At 40.1% G+C, this 16,030-nt stretch overlaps 1 protein-coding gene across 1 annotated transcript; it reads left to right on the top strand.

Annotated features, from left to right (window-relative positions):
• Positions 1–4,413: 4,413 nt before the first annotated feature.
• LOC308399793 (uncharacterized protein) lies at positions 4,414–6,467 on the top strand (the record flags this gene model as incomplete). The annotated part of the gene is made up of 5 exons (XM_080887226.1): positions 4,414–4,440; positions 5,080–5,142; positions 5,538–5,649; positions 5,781–5,968; positions 6,231–6,467. The coding sequence occupies 5 exons, from the start codon at positions 4,414–4,416 to the stop codon at positions 6,465–6,467; spliced, it is 627 nt and encodes a 208-aa protein (XP_080743352.1).
• Positions 6,468–16,030: the final 9,563 nt, after the last annotated feature.

Here is a 16,030-nt window from a genome sequence, read left to right as displayed (position 1 = left end):
CCGGATTTTCTCTTTATGTTGGTAGACAGATGCCGACTGCTAATGTTGTTTCGTCTTTTGTTTTTTTGTGAGAATAATAGTCATTTAAAGAATACTCATTTACAATGAGCGGTGATTTAGATTATAAATCATATGACTTTGAAGCCAATATTGATCTAGAAGGGAATGTGCTTAACATGTGACATGTGAATATTATATGGAGGACCAATTTAGAGATAACGTTGATATAAGTAATACATTTTCTTTAATTGCTTTTAATGGCTGTGGCTACAATGTAGCTGCCATCACCAGTGTGTGTGAATGTGTGTGTGAATGGGTGGATGACTGGATGTGTAAAGTGCTATACAAATACAGGCCATTTACCATTTAATTGTAGAAGCCTATATAAAAACTTTGCTCCGATTAATGATTTTTTGCATAGTTTGAGAGGCAAGTTTAAGGTAATTGCTTTATCTGAAACATGGCTAGATGAGAAAAGGGGCTGTGATTTCTATATTGACGGGTATGAGTTATAGTACATAAATAGATCTAATAAGAAGGCAGGAGGGGTGGCACTTTTTGTTAACTGTGATCTGAAATGTAAACAACTTAAAGATATGTCTATGGTTATTGACGACTTAATGGAGACTCTTACAGTAGAACTAGAAATGGAACGAAGAATATAATTGTTACTTGTATATATAGAAAGCCTGGAAAAATGTATAGATGTAGTGGAAGATTTATTAAGTAGGGCTAAGGGAAATAAGACTTTCTGTTTGTGTGGGGATTATAATATTGATTTTCTAAAAGAAACTAATCACAAGAAACAAAACCTAAGAACGGGAAATCACAAAACGCTGAAGAACTTAGAGAGCCAGAAAATCAAAAGACTAAACCATGAGAAAATCACAAAATCCAAGAATATAAAATAATCAAAACTTAAAAACTGGGTCACCAGACTCTCGTCCATGACAGTATGTCTGAATACCTGCAGCCTGTGCATCATTTACAGATGCAGCATGGCAGTGTTATTCACAGTGCTGCTGTATAACTCTTAGGGATGCTTCGGGGATGCTGAAGTGACTGAGGAGGACATCGCTGTTTCTGTGTGTAACATATCTCCAACCAACAACTTTTCTTGTCAGAAATAAATCTTTGACTTTTTTTTAATCAATTCACTTATTTCTCTTTTTTTAAAATTGCATTTTGAAAAGATTTTTGTAAAATTCTGTTTTGTTATTTAGAATTAGAAAATGGTTTTTGAAGTGAGTTTTCTATTGAGAGTTGAATTCTTTTTTTGACATCCATTTTGAAATGGTCATTAGAGAATAAGTCTTTAATTGATAAATGATTTCAGTACCATCCCTAACCACAAGATGGCTCTCCAACACAAGGAAGGGAAGTATCTCTCTACAGGCAGTTTGTCAATACTGCCCGAATACTTCCAGTTAGTCTCTGTACACAAGCAATATGGTTCTTTATCACTTCGGCTTTACACAGAAACACAAGAAACAGTCTGAGCTACAATAAACACTGACAAAAACAATTAAACCCCTGAAAGAGTGCGGAAACAATCAAACAATCAGGCATCTCCGACCCTTGACCTCTTCATTGTGGCCTTAAACTATGCTCAAGCCTTGACTACGATGTCTTCATCTTCCAAGCTTCTAAGGAAGAAAGATCTCTTGGTAAGTGAGGCACACCCTCTCAGTCAACGGCTAATGTGACGCCTATCTAAATTACCTCTATGGTCACTAGCATATTTAAGCTACATATAAAAAACTTTTTTTTTTAAGTTTGTTAACTAGTTTCTGGTTTGTTCTTCTTCTTTGTAATTATTAGATTTTATTTGCTTTTATTTTTTATTTTATTTATTCATTCAAGTAATCCCTAACTACCATAGGGGGTTATCCTATCTAATTAGCATGTGAATTACATTTTGATGGTGGCAACAAAGTCATTAATTAGCTGCTAGAAAAGAACAGAAACAGAAAGCACTAAAATCCACTTATGTTACAAGTAGCAACAAGAACAAACATAAGCAGGTCTTACAGAAATATTCTTAATAACTGTAGTTTGTTCATAACGAAGCAGTGAAAAGTATGCTGCACAAGACTGAGTGCCCTGTTGATTGAATGTTTCGCCCAGGGTACCTGCTGTTGCTCATTGCTTTTACTGAGCAAAGCAGCATTTTTACCACAAGGTGACACAGTTGGCTTTTCCTGCACATCTACTAACATTTTTATGTAGTAAGTCTTTAAAGATTTTCTGTATTAAAGTGTATGAAAGACAATTAACCCATTGCTAAATTAAAAAGTAAACAGTCCTGATGAACATGTCCTGATTCAACACATGGATGGCCTGAGGACAGAAAATCCTCTTGAGCCTCTCTGTTTTTGCTTGGATGGTTCTGAACCTTCTGCCTGATTACAGAAGTTGGAAAGGTTTATTGCTGGGATGGGAGGGGTCCTTCCATATCAGCATCTCCTGGTGTAAATGTCCTGTGGGGAGGGGAGGGCAGTCGTGCAGCCGTACAGATCACTCTCTGAAGAACGTTTTGGTCTTTAGCAAAGCTGTTCCCGCACCAGGATGTGATGTTCTGTGTGAGGATGCTCTCCACAGCGCCTGTATAGAAAGTCCAGAGGATCACTGGAGCAAAGCCGAACTTCCCCAGTTGTCAGAGGTGATACAGGCGCTGCCTGCCCTTTTCGGACTGGACCTGAATGTGGGCAGACCATGTCATGTAAATGGTAAATGGCCTGTATTTATATAGCGCTTTACTAGTCCCTAAGGACCCCAAAGCGCTTTACATATCCAGTCATCCACCCATTCACACACTGGTGATGGCAGCTACATTGTAGCCACAGCCACCCTGGGGCGCACTGACAGAGGCGAGGCTGCCGGACACTGGCGCCACCGGGCCCTCTGACCACCACCAGTAGGCAACGGGTAAAGTGTCTTGCCCAAGGACACAACGACCGAGACTGTCCAAGCCGGGGCTCGAACCGGCAACCTTCCGATTACAAGGCGAACTCCTAACTCTTGAGCCACGATCGCCCCATGTCTGAGGAGATGTGGACACCGAGATACTTGAAGGACTGCACCCTCTACACTGGAGCTCCATTGATGACAATGGGCTTTGTGCTGACTCATTCTGAAGTCCACCACAAGCTCCTTGGTTTTGCCGACATTCAGCTGGAGGTGGTTATACTGGCACCACGATGTCAGATTCTTCACTTCATCCATGTAGGCCGCCTCATTGTTATTGGAGCCCAACACCACTATGTTGTCAGCAAACTTCACAATGGTATTGGAGCCGTGGGTGGCCACACAGTCTAAAGTATAGAGGGAGTAGAGCAGTAGCGAGAGTACACACCCCTGTGGCGCTCCCGTGTTGATGGCGATACTGTCAGAAATGCACCAACCCACCCTCACCACCAGAGTTCTGCCAGTGAGGAAGTCCAGCACCCATGCAGACAGACGACTGATGAGTCCTAAATCCCTCAACTGTGTGAATAGTCTACCGGGCACTATTGTGTTAAATGCTGAACTGTAATCAATAAACAGCAATCTCACTTAGGCTACGTTCACTCCGATTTTTTTTTTGTCTGCTTGTTCACACTACAAATAAAATGCGACAGCAAACGTGCTCTAGTGTGAACGCTCAAAGCGGCCGCATGCAGAAAAGAAGACGTCACACACAACGCGCTCTGTTTAGACCCAGAGCAACAGTATTGTTTGACTGATGGCCCTTAATATAAAGACTTCGGTCTTTACGTTTCCCAATTTTTGCTTTAAGTTATTTTGTTATTTACATAATAATGTAAATAACCTAATAATGATCCTTATTGCTGTTTTAGAGCAGCGGTGCTTCAAAGGATAGTTGCAGATTTCTGTCAGAATCTGCAGATTATACAGTACAAATAAAATGTTCACGTTGTCTTCCCAACAGTTTCACTGACATCTACACGGGATGGCCAGGAAGCGTTCACAATGTCTTCTCTGGCGCTGATAATTGGAGTCTGTCTTGTGTCGGTGACGTAAAAGACGGATTTAATGCGACATGACCATCAAACAGCAGTCGCTTTCTAAAACATCAGATATGTATCGGATTCAGTACAACATACGAAAGTGACCCAGATCGGATTTGAAAATATCGGATTTGCGCCGTTCACACTGTCACACCATGATCGGATAGATGGGTCACATAGGGTCAAAAAAGTTGGATTTGATGCGCTTTCACCTGCAGTGTGAACGTAGCCATAGTTACCCTGTTTCTTGTCTATATGGCTAAGGGTGGTGTGCAAGACATGGGCGATGGCGTCTAGGTTGGTAGGCGAGTGGATCTGTTAGAGAAGGGTGCAGTCCTTCTCGAACACCTTCATTACTACAGAAGTCAGTGCAACAGGCCAGTAGTCAATCAGGCATGAGGGCATGTTGGACTTGGGCACAGGGACGACGGTGAATCTCTTGAAGCATGTGGAGACCACAGACTTATCCATGTATCACTCACTTAAAAAAAATCAACCAAACATGTAATTAAAAAAACTATATATAACCTCCATTTGTTCTCATGCATAACCACACTGAAGGACATAACAAAAGGGTGAGAACACTAAAATCCTGATACATTAGAGAAATGTGCAGTCAAAAATAAGCAATATGGAAGATAAACTGGCAATATTAGTACAACTATCCTACCACAGTAAGTTCTATTGGTTGTTAAGATAAAAAGACAAACATGATAATAATTATTATTAGTTCCTGTTCCAAATTCAAGATTCAAGGTTCCTTATTCGTCACATGCATAGTTATAAAGTATAGCTCACAGTGAAATGTAACCACCTCGACTTGTGCAAAAGGGGGGGGGGGGGGGGGGAGGAACTATTTCTTTACTATTTGGGACTCTTTCATTTATAATAAGCATCCTTTTTGAAACATGTCAGTTGTGTTTTTCCTTGTCTGATGCAATTATTAACACATAATGGGCAGATACTGTTGTAGGAATGCACTTTTAGTTTCATTTCTCAGTTTCCAGCGTTTCAGGCTTTGCAGCATTGTTTGTGTTGACCCAACTGACAATAAAACTCCCAATCCAAGGAGCATCCTTTCAGTCATTCATTCAAGGATCAGAGGTGGGCAGAGGGTGTCCAGCAACAAAAGGTAAGAGTTTCCAGTTTTCTACAAGTTAACATTAACTTTGTTACATAGACTGGGAAAGGTAATTTATATCATGAAGCTAGTAGCAGTTTTATAGAATGTTATCGCTTTTTAATTTTTTGGAAATACATATGTGCACATGCGGTACATTCATCCTGTTCAGGGAAACAGAGGTCAATTGAATGTCCATAGAAAGCTTTTAATTTTTTCTTACACTCACCAGACGATTACTCGTGCTTACTTTTTTCTCTGTGTAATGCTGTAGTGTTTTCATCTTGCAATATAACATTTCTTGTGAATTTACTTTGTAAATCAAGCTTAATGTAGAGATGTAGATGTATTATACAGCACTGTGTGTCAGCTGTAGTTATTTTACTTTTTCTTCTCGACTTTCACAGAGTGAGCGTTCAGTGTCTGTGGGTGAAGTTCAACATACAATGGCAATTGCAGGAAAACCCTTGACAGACTGGGACAGTGATGTCCTTGGCTGTTGTCAGGATATGAAAACTTGTAAGAAGCCAGTTAAATTTTACTGACTCACAGATTAAATTCAGGATTTTTTTTCCTCGTTTGTGTTGCCTTCATCTTTTGAGACTTGTTACCACTTTATTGATGTGTTTCTGTGTTTTTGTGTTTTTCAGGCTGCTATGGATTCTGGTGCTGCCCCTGTCTCGCCTGCACTGTTTCAGGAAACTTTGGAGAGAACAGCTGTCTCCCTTTATGTGATATATGTGGCCCTGGTATATTAGCAGCCTGTGGGATACCTATCTGTGTTCCTCCTGCAGTTTTGTCCTTAAGAGCTGGCATGCGAAACCGATACGGCATCAAGGTATGAAGCATTTGATGGTGACACTGAACTCAAAAATCAACTTAACTAGGAATTACAAATCTTATTCACCAAATCAAAAAAAAATCTATATTGGATTTAATCTATGCCTAAACCTTTTTTGTCTAACATTCACACACATAGTATCTCTTCCGAGGAGATTCCAAGGGATTAATCTACCAAACTTCTGATTGTTAGATTTTGTTGAACCTGCTCTTCCACCTGAATTACACAAAATCTGTATGCTTGTATTCCCTTTCTGCAGGGCTCTCTCTGTAAGGATATTGTACTTTCCTGTTTCTGCGAGTGGTGCTCCTGGTGTCAGATGCATCGCGAGTTAAAGCATCGCAAGAAAAACCCGACTGTCATCACTATACAGAATAACCCTGTTGTCAGCATGCAGCCTATTCCAACTGTCCAGCCAGCAATGATGATGATGCCTGCGCAACCAGTTGCAACTGGTTTCGTGTCTCAACCAACAGTGGTCATCCAAACAAAGTGACACTCGTAGAAGTCTGATGCTGCTCAGAGTGTGTTCTCATGTATTTACTTGTGAAAGCATAGAGTCTAATCATGCTCATGTTAAATCCTTGCTATTGATTTTGTAATTATCAAGAAAATTATCTCTATTAAACGTTAGCATAAATGATAGGAATGATGATTCACCTATTTGAAGTTTAGTTACAAATATGGATTTACGTTGTAGTTATAATAAAGTAATAATAATGTTTTACTGACTCAATAAAAAAATGAAATCACAGATATGGGCCTCATTGTGTACCTTGGTCCTACTTTTCTGAGAGGTTTTTCAAATAAGTGTAACACCCGTCCCACGTTCTACTGAGAGGGGCCCTGGGTTCCTATTGTTACTTTCCTACTGATATTCCCTTTTTGATACTTATGATATAAAATATGCAATAAAACTACACTACAGTGGAACCCCGACTTACGAAATTGATCAGAGAAGTCGGAGACCTCCGTGAGGAGCCTTCCGTTAATCCTGCACCACTGAACCTGTTGATGCTGGGGTATTGTCTCTGGATTAGCCTTTGCACAACATAGATGAGATGAACAACTCTGCAATGACCAGAGGCAAATAAAGCAAAGTTCTTAAAGGTTATGGGACTTTTGTAACGCAGAACTTTAGAAATTGTCAAATTCGGTTAAAAAAAAAAAAGGCCTTCTCATGCATGTTCTGATTGAATATACAACAGCAGGCTATCGTTGGAAGATCCAAAAGAATAGGAATAGAAATACATTTCACTGCAAATAGTTTAGTTTATTAATTTTATCCTTCCATCCATCCATCTTCATCCACTTTATCCGGGGCCGGCTCGCGGGGGCAGCAGCCTAAGCAGAGAAGCCCAGACCTCCCCAGCCACCTCCTCCAGCTGTCCAGGGGAACACCAATGCGCTCCCAGGCCAGCCGAGAGATATAATCTCTCCAGCGTGTCCTGTGTCTGCCCCGGGGCCTCCTTCCGGTGGGACATGCCCGGAACACCTCACCCAGGAGGCGCCCAGGAGGCATCCTTGTCAGATGCCCGAGCCACCTCAGCTCCTTTCGATGTGGAGCAGCAGCTGCTCTACTCTGAGCCCCTCCCGGATGGCTGAACTTCTCACCCTATCTCTAAGGGAGAGGCCAGCCACCCTTCGGAGGAAGCTCATTTCCGCCGCTTGTATTCGCGATCTCGTTCTTTCGGTCACTACCCACAGCTCGTGGCCATATAGGGACGTAGATCGACCGGTAAATTGAGAGCTTCGCTGTTACACCCAGCTCTCTCTTCACCATAACAGACTGGTAGGCTACAGCGTCCACATCACTGCAGCCGCTGCACCAATCTGTCTGTCGATCTCCCGTTCCCTTCTCCCATCACTTGTGAACAAGACCCCGAGATACTTAAAAAAAAACAAAAAAACAAGTTAGACCCTTCTCTTATTAGCAGTTACAGACCAATTTCAAAATTACCGTTAATTGCTGGAATTTTAGAAAAGGTTGCGGCTAAGCAGCTTTTCAGGTTTTTAAATCGGGAAAACAGCATGAAGGAAGTAAGACAGCGCAATGAGGAACACTGAAACAATGCTACACATGCCATAGATTCTCCAACAGTTCACAATCCACCAGATATACGTTTAATCTGAGATAAGGAAAAAAGAAGAAACGACAAACGACACACAGCTAAAAGCAGACAAACGGCCAACAAGGGGAAATATGAAGTCACTCAAATATTTAACGTATCTATAGCTTTTTGTTGTAACTTGCTTAACAATGAAAAATCTGACACCAGGAAAAGATTTAAAAAATAAGCTTCTGTGGTGACTATTTTTAAACTGGAGTCACAAACAGACTTTCTACACATTTGATAATTAATTTTATTGATTATTTCTTCGTAAAATAACTATACAAAAACACAGGACTGACAGTCTTTTCAGTCAGTTACTGGGATTTAAATTAAAACCCAACATGCAAATTTGTTGGAGGTGTTTTCTGTCCATGTGGTCTTCAAACATCATCACCAAGTCATCTAAACAAATATAAAATAGTTATGGCTTTAATTAAATGACCCACATTTATTGTCTCAACTGTAGAAAACGTTTCACACACTGCCTCCCTGTGGTCACAATTCGAAACTACATGACAAACTGGCTTAATGAAATTAATGTTATTTTAACTGGATTTGAAGAAAACAGCTGTCCCCTCTTATGAGGTATATGTTCATTACCATCCTCTTTACCTCTTTGTGTTCCTCCTGTAGCCTTCTTTGTGAGGGCTGCCATGCAAAACAGATATAGTATTAAGGTGTAAAGCACTGGATGATGGCATATTCTGAACTAAAGGTGGAAAGACAAAAACATACTGTTTGTTCCTTCAGTGGTGCTGGTTTCAGTGCAAACGTACTGTTTATAAGGCTGAGGAAACCTGCAGTCAGCTGAGACTGAAGAAGTCACTTGAATCAGCGACGAAACGTTTCTCCCACTGAAAATGTCCAGATGAACAGAATCAACTTCTTAGGACCTACTGACCTGGATGAGCATGCATCTGTAATGATCTGTAAAACTAACTAACCCTTTAATACGTTTTTTCTTTTGTTCTTCTTGTTATATTTTTGAACTGTGAGATTGATGTTTGATGTATAATAAAGTGTCATGATCCAACAGTATTTAAATCTCCTCTTGGCTTTTCACCAGCAAGCAAATAAGCAATGAAAAACACAGATGTTGTGTCAGCAAAATAAAATTAAAGCCCAAATAAAATGTGTACACAAAGTAAAATGGTAGAAAGACACACATGGTAACATTTAGTAGCAATTGCAGTCCATCCCCAACAGGTTGATTCTGTTTATCTGGACGTAACGTTTTCAGTGGGAGAAACATTTCGTCACTCATCCAGGTGACTTAGCTGACTGCAGGTTTCTCCAACCTTATAAACCTTGACACACTTCACCTCTCTAAAGCAGGGACAGTAATACAGTGGGATGCAAAAGTTTGGGCAACCTTGTAGTCATTATTTTCCTGTATAAATCGTTGGTTGTTACAATAAAAAAATGTCAGTTAAATATATCATATAGGAGACACACACAGCGATATTTGAGAAGTGAAATGAAGTTTATTGGATTTACAGAAAGTGTGCAATAATTGTTTAAACAATGTCATTTTATTGATTCCAAAACCTTTAGAACGAATTATTGGAACTCAAATTGGCTCGGTAAGCTCAGTGACCCCTGACCTACATACACAGGTGAATCCAATAATGAGAAAGAGTATTTAAGGGGGTCAAATGTAAGTTTCCCTCCTCTTTTAATTTTCTCTGAAGAGCAGCAACATGGGGGTCTCAAAACAACTCACAAATGACCTGAAGACAAAGATTGTTCACCATCATGGTTTAGTGGAAGGATACAGAAAGCTGTCTCAGGGATTTAAGCCGTCTGTTTCCACAGTTAGGAACATATTGAGAAAATGGAAGACCACAGGCTCAGTTCAAGTTAAGGCTGGAAGTGGCAGACCGAGAAAAATCTCGGATAGACAGAAGCGACGGTGAGAACAGTCAGAGTCGACCCACAGACCAGCACCAAAGACCTGCAACATCATCTCAGCAGATGGAGTCGCTGTGCATCGTTCAACCATTCGGCGCACTTTACACAAGGACATGCTGTATGCGAGAGTGATGCAGCGGAAGCCTTTTCTCCGCCCACAGCAAAAACAGAGCCGCTTGAGGTTTGCTGAAGCACATTTGGACAAGCCAGCTTCATTCTGGAAAAAGGTGCTGTGGACTAAAATTGAGTTATTTGGGCATAGCAAGGGGTGTTATGCATGGAGGAAAAAGAACACAGCAGTCTAAGAAAAACACCTGCTACCTCCAGTAAAATATGGTGGTTCCATCATGCTGTGGGGCTGTGTGGCCAGTGCAGGGACTGGGAATCTTATCAAAGTTGAGGGAATCATGGATTCCACTCAGTATCAGCAGATTCTGGAGACCAATGTCCAGGAATCAGTGACAAAGCTGAAGCTGTGCCGGGGCTGGATCTTTCAACAAGACAATGACCCGAAACACTGCTGAAAATCCACTAAAGCATTCATGCAGAGGAACAAGTACAACGTTCTGGAACGGCCATCCCAGTCCAGACTTGAATATTATTGAAAACCTGTGGTGTGAGTTAAAGCGAGCTGTCCATGCTCGAAAGCCATCAAACCTGAATGAACTAGAGATGTTTTGTAAAGGACAGTCCAAAATACCTTCAACCACAATCCAGACTCTCATTGGAACCTACAGGAAGCGTTTAGAGGCTGTAATTTCTGCAAAAGGCAGATCTACTAAATATTGATTTCATTTCTTTTTTTTGTGGTGCCCAATTTATGCACCTGCCTGATTTTGTTTAAACAATTATTGCACACTTTCTGTAAATTCAATAAACTTCATTTCACTTCTCAGATATCTCTGTGTGCGTCTCCTATATGATATATTTAACTGACTTTTTTTTTATTGTAACAACCAACGATTTATACAGGAAAATAATGACTATTAACAAGGTTGCCCAAACTTTTGCATCCCACTGTATCTGTACTCATTCACTTCTGTTCTTCAACGTCTTCAAGAAATTTAAAGAAGTCCAGACGCTTTTCATTCCAAGCTTCTTAAACTATGATGACCTGGATGACTGGGACACTTCACAGATATTCAGTATTATGTTTTTTTGGAGAAAAATACCGTTGCCTATTTGTCTAGTTTAATGATCTGTTTGAGTATAATATCCCATTTTGTTGTAAATATGTGGGTAAGACAATCAATAAATCAATCCGCAGAATAACGGATGACTTTAGGTGGTGTTTGAAAAAGGAAACACCACCTAGTTCAAAATAGCCGAGGATCTCTAATTTTATTTTAACAATTTAGGTGCCACAGCAGTGTGAGCTGTGCTAGAAACAGAGTGGAGCAGAAACACAACAATAATTATAACTTTACAAAAATATTTTAATTCCCCTTCGTTAAAATCAGATGAAAGCAAAGTACCTCTGAGGAAGGTGTAAAATCCAAAAACATAACCAGTGAGAGGAATTCCCGAACCACGAGCACAGAGTAGCACAATGAAATAGGACAAAACATCCACAGCAGTGTCCAACCAGCAGTTAGTAACCCAAGGTGGAAGTTTTCCAAACATGACTGCCAGGTGGTCTGTGAAGCTGAGAGATGCAAGAGTGACTCTTCAAGAACATATTCCCCACACGTTACCGTTCTAATTTACTGTCATACATAAAAGTGTCATTCTTTAAACACCTTTTAAAAACATTTTGTTAGTTTTTGCTAAACAGCACTCTGGGTGGTAGTTGGCATTTACATAACTCAAACTGGCTATCGTCATTTATGCTTCAAAATCCATAAGATGTTTTTTGGTGTTTTCCCTAATAAAAGTTACATCCCCTGAATCATAGTTGTTATTCACCTCTGGCTCTCTTCTACATTGTGTCTTCATCCTGTCTTCCTTCTCTCACACCAACCAATCACAGCAGATGGCCCCGCCCCTCCCTGAGCCTGGTTCTGCAGGAGGTTTGCCAATTATCTATGAAGCCCACATCGTTTCTGGGACACCACTCAGACAGCCAGCAATGGTTCTGTCGGAGGTTTCTTCCTGTTAAAAAGGAGTTTTTCCTTCCCACTGTCGCCAAAGTGCTTGCTCATAGGGGGTCATATGATTGTTGGGTTTTTCTCTGTATCTATGAAGCGCCCTGAGGCGACTTTTGTTGTGATTTGGCGCAATATAAATAAAATTGAATTGAATTGAAGCTCATGGCTCTCCAACGGGAGATTGAGAGACCATTGACGGACATTTAGATCGACTGTAAAATTGACATGCAGTTGTTCGCACTAAAGGAAACCACCATCATTTCATGCAGTTACCATATCGGCGCCAGCTGTGGTCTCAAGGCTGGAGCTGGACAACAAAATTTCTCCCTGATAATAAACTGTGTTTAGACTGTTCCTTCCCATCCTATGCACCCTCATCCTGGATTCCAAATGCCTTCGAACGCTTATCTCCAAGGCCGAGGTCAGACGGTGGGTCTGGGCCCAGCGCTGGATTAATAGCTGCAGGGCAGGATGGCTGTGTCTACATCGGCTCACCTCTCACCCCCTTACCCACCCCAGTTGCTCGTCATGTGGTTTATGGTGTTGTGATGTGGAGATGTATGTGCTCTCTGTGCAGAGGAGTTGTTTTTGTTTTCTGTTCTCATGCTGACCTGCCACCAGGAGGCCAGAATGAGTAGAGGTCTCGTTTTTTCCCCTCCTCCACTTGCCCATTGTATTGTACATTTCATTGTTTTTCCAGGTGTAAACTTTGCATGTGACAAATAAAAGGCTTGATCGATTGATGTCACTTAAAAAAGTTTCTTTTTCACCATTCAAGCTCCCCCCGCTTTTCAGGTTTTCAATCGGGAAAACAGCATGAAGGAAGTAAGACAGCGCAATAAGGAACACTGACAAAATAGATTCTCTAACACTTCATAATCCATGAGATATACCTTTGAACTGAGATAAGGAAGGACAGATCTAAGACAAGGGACGCACAGCTAAAAGCAGGCAAACTGCCAACAAGGTAAAACATAAAGTTACTTAAAAATATTTAACATACCAATAGTTGTTTGTTGTGCTTGCTTAACAAGGAAACAGCTGACACCAGGAAATAATTTAAAAAATAACCAAATGTGTTTTGGAGTTTGTACGTGCTTTGTCTCTAGGGGCCACCGTATATATTTATATATAAACATATATAAATAAAACCACGCTTTTTTTTTATCAGTAATTCCTTTTGTGCATAATTTTATATTGTTGTTAATAATAAATGAAAGCAACCTGAAGAGCTGGTTGGTAGCCGGCTCTTTCGGCTCTTTTTAGTGAGCTGAGTCGAAAGAGCCGGTTCTATAAAAAGAGCCGGAAATCCCGTCTTCCTTCTCTCACCCAAACCGGTCGCAGCAGATGGCCCCGCCCCTCCCTGAGTCTGGTTCTGCAGGAGGTTTCTTCCTGTTAAAAGGGAGTTTTTCCTTCATACTATCGCCATGGTGCTTGCTCATAGGGGGTCATATGATTGTTGGGTTTTTCTCTGTATCTATTATTGTATGATCTACTGTACAATATAACTAATGTTGTGATTTGGCGCTATATGAATAAAATTGAATTGAATTGAATTTCTTCGTAAAATAACTATACAAAAACACAGGACTGACAGTCTTTTCAGTCAGTTACTGGGATTTAAATATAAGAAAAAATATATATTAAATTATTCTTTAAAAGCTTTAAATACAAAATCATTCATCCTGCTGTTTAACTGCACTGCTCATTAAAACCCAACATGCAACTTTGTTGGAGGTGTTTTCTGTCCATGTGGTCTTCAAACATCATCACCAAGTCATCTAGACACATATAAAATAGTTATGGCTTTAATTAAATGACCCACATTTATTGTCTCAACTGTAGAAAACGTTTCACACACTGCCTCCCTGTGGTCACAATTCGAAACTACATGACAAACTGGCTTAATGAAATTAATGTTATTTTAACTGGATTTGAAGAAAACAGCTGTCCCCTCTTATGAGGTATATGTTCATTACCATCCTCTTTACCTCTTTGTGTTCCTCCTGTAGCCTTCTTTGTGAGGGCTGCCATGCAAAACAGATATAGTATTAAGGTGTAAAGCACTGGATGATGGCATATTCTGAACTAAAGGTGGAAAGACAAAAACATACTGTTTGTTCCTTCAGTGGTGCTGGTTTCAGTGCAAACGTACTGTTTATAAGGCTGAGGAAACCTGCAGTCAGCTGAGACTGAAGAAGTCACTTGAATCAGCGACGAAACGTTTCTCCCACTGAAAATGTCCAGATGAACAGAATCAACTTCTTAGGACCTACTGACCTGGATGAGCATGCATCTGTAATGATCTGTAAAACTAACTAACCCTTTAATATGTTTTTTTCTTTTGTTCTTCTTGTTATATTTTTGAACTGTGAGATTGATGTTTGATGTATAATAAAGTGTCATGATCCAACAGTATTTAAATCTCCTCTTGGCTCTTCACCAGCAAGCAAATAAGCAATGAAAAACACAGATGTTGTGTCAGCAAAATAAAATTAAAGCCCAAATAAAATGTGTACACAAAGTAAAATGGTAGAAAGACACACATGGTAACATTTAGTAGCAATTGCAGTCCATTTCCATCCTTATCCACAAGTTGGCTTCAGTCTCAGGCGGCATGTGCGCCCAAAGCACGCGCATCTCGAAGCACAATACTCCAGTCCACCAGTAGGTGGCAACAATACAACATGGGAATTAGATTAAATATCCCAAAAGGTTGATTCTGTTCTTCTGGACCTAGCGTTTTCAGTGGGAGAAACGTTTCGTCACTCATCCAGGTGACTTCTTCAGTCTCAGCTGACTGCAGGTTTCCCCAACCTTATAAACCTTGAGACACTTCACCTCTCTAAAGCAGGGGCAGTAATATCTGTACTCATCCAGTTCTGTTCTTCAACGTCTTCAAGAAATTTAGTCCAGACGCTTTTCATGACAAGCTTCTTAGATTACGATGACTGGGACACTTGTACACTATATGTGGGTAAGACAATCAATCAATCAATCAATCGATCCGCAGAATGACGGGTGACTTTGGGTGGTGTTTGAAAAAGGAAACACCACCTAGTTCAAAATAGCCGAGGATCTCTAATTTTATTTTAACAATTTAGGTGCCACAGCAGTGTGAGCTGTGCTAGAAACAGAGTGGAGCAGAAACACAACAATAGAAATCGACGTCTTCTCTGTTCAGGACGTCTTAATTATCACACCTGGTGTTACGCATCCTGTCTGCCTAATACCAGGTGAAAACTCACTGTATACTGGAGCCTGCATTAAATATGTGGAAGGAGCTTATGATCCTTTGTGATGAAGACCTAAAATGCTATTCTGATATTCTAATAATATTATATTATCTAATATTCATGTTGCAAAATGTAAGTAACAAACAATGAAACAAAAAACAAATAAACAAACAAAACTAATATCTTTAGTCTTCCGTGAGACTATAAAACAGGCCATCTCAGCAACATCACCCTAAATATTTGCCAAAATAAGTTACAAATAAAATCCTAGGTTTTTTTCAAGTCTGTTGTAAAATTAGATTAGCTGTCAAAAATTTGCACTGAAGACGATTTTGTTGTTGCAATAGTTTCTGGGAGTACTGGACCCCATTTTGCCTTCACCTGCCACAGCAGGGTGCTAAAAGCTTCCCCTGAGATTTTGGTCCATATCGATATGTCAGCATCACACAGTTACTGGAGATTTGTTGGCTTTACATCCATGATGTCAATCTACTGTTTCAATAATATGCTGCAGTGTAAGTTGGTACCAAAGTGAAGTAAATATCCACAACACCAGAGTTTTTATAGTTTCTGTTTTCAAATGACTGTTTTTAGTATTTCTTGCTCAAAAGTGTTTGGTTTAATTAGTTTAGTTTAATTTGTAAATACTTTATGTCAAAAGTCAGCACAAATTACAATAAAAATACAGAACTTTTTGAAAGTAGTTACACT

This window comes from Rhamphochromis sp. 'chilingali' (assembly GCF_963969265.1).
Source record: "Rhamphochromis sp. 'chilingali' genome assembly, chromosome: 7".
Classification (NCBI taxonomy): domain Eukaryota; kingdom Metazoa; phylum Chordata; class Actinopteri; order Cichliformes; family Cichlidae; genus Rhamphochromis; species Rhamphochromis sp. 'chilingali'.
This window is presented reverse-complemented; position numbering and strand designations above follow the sequence as displayed.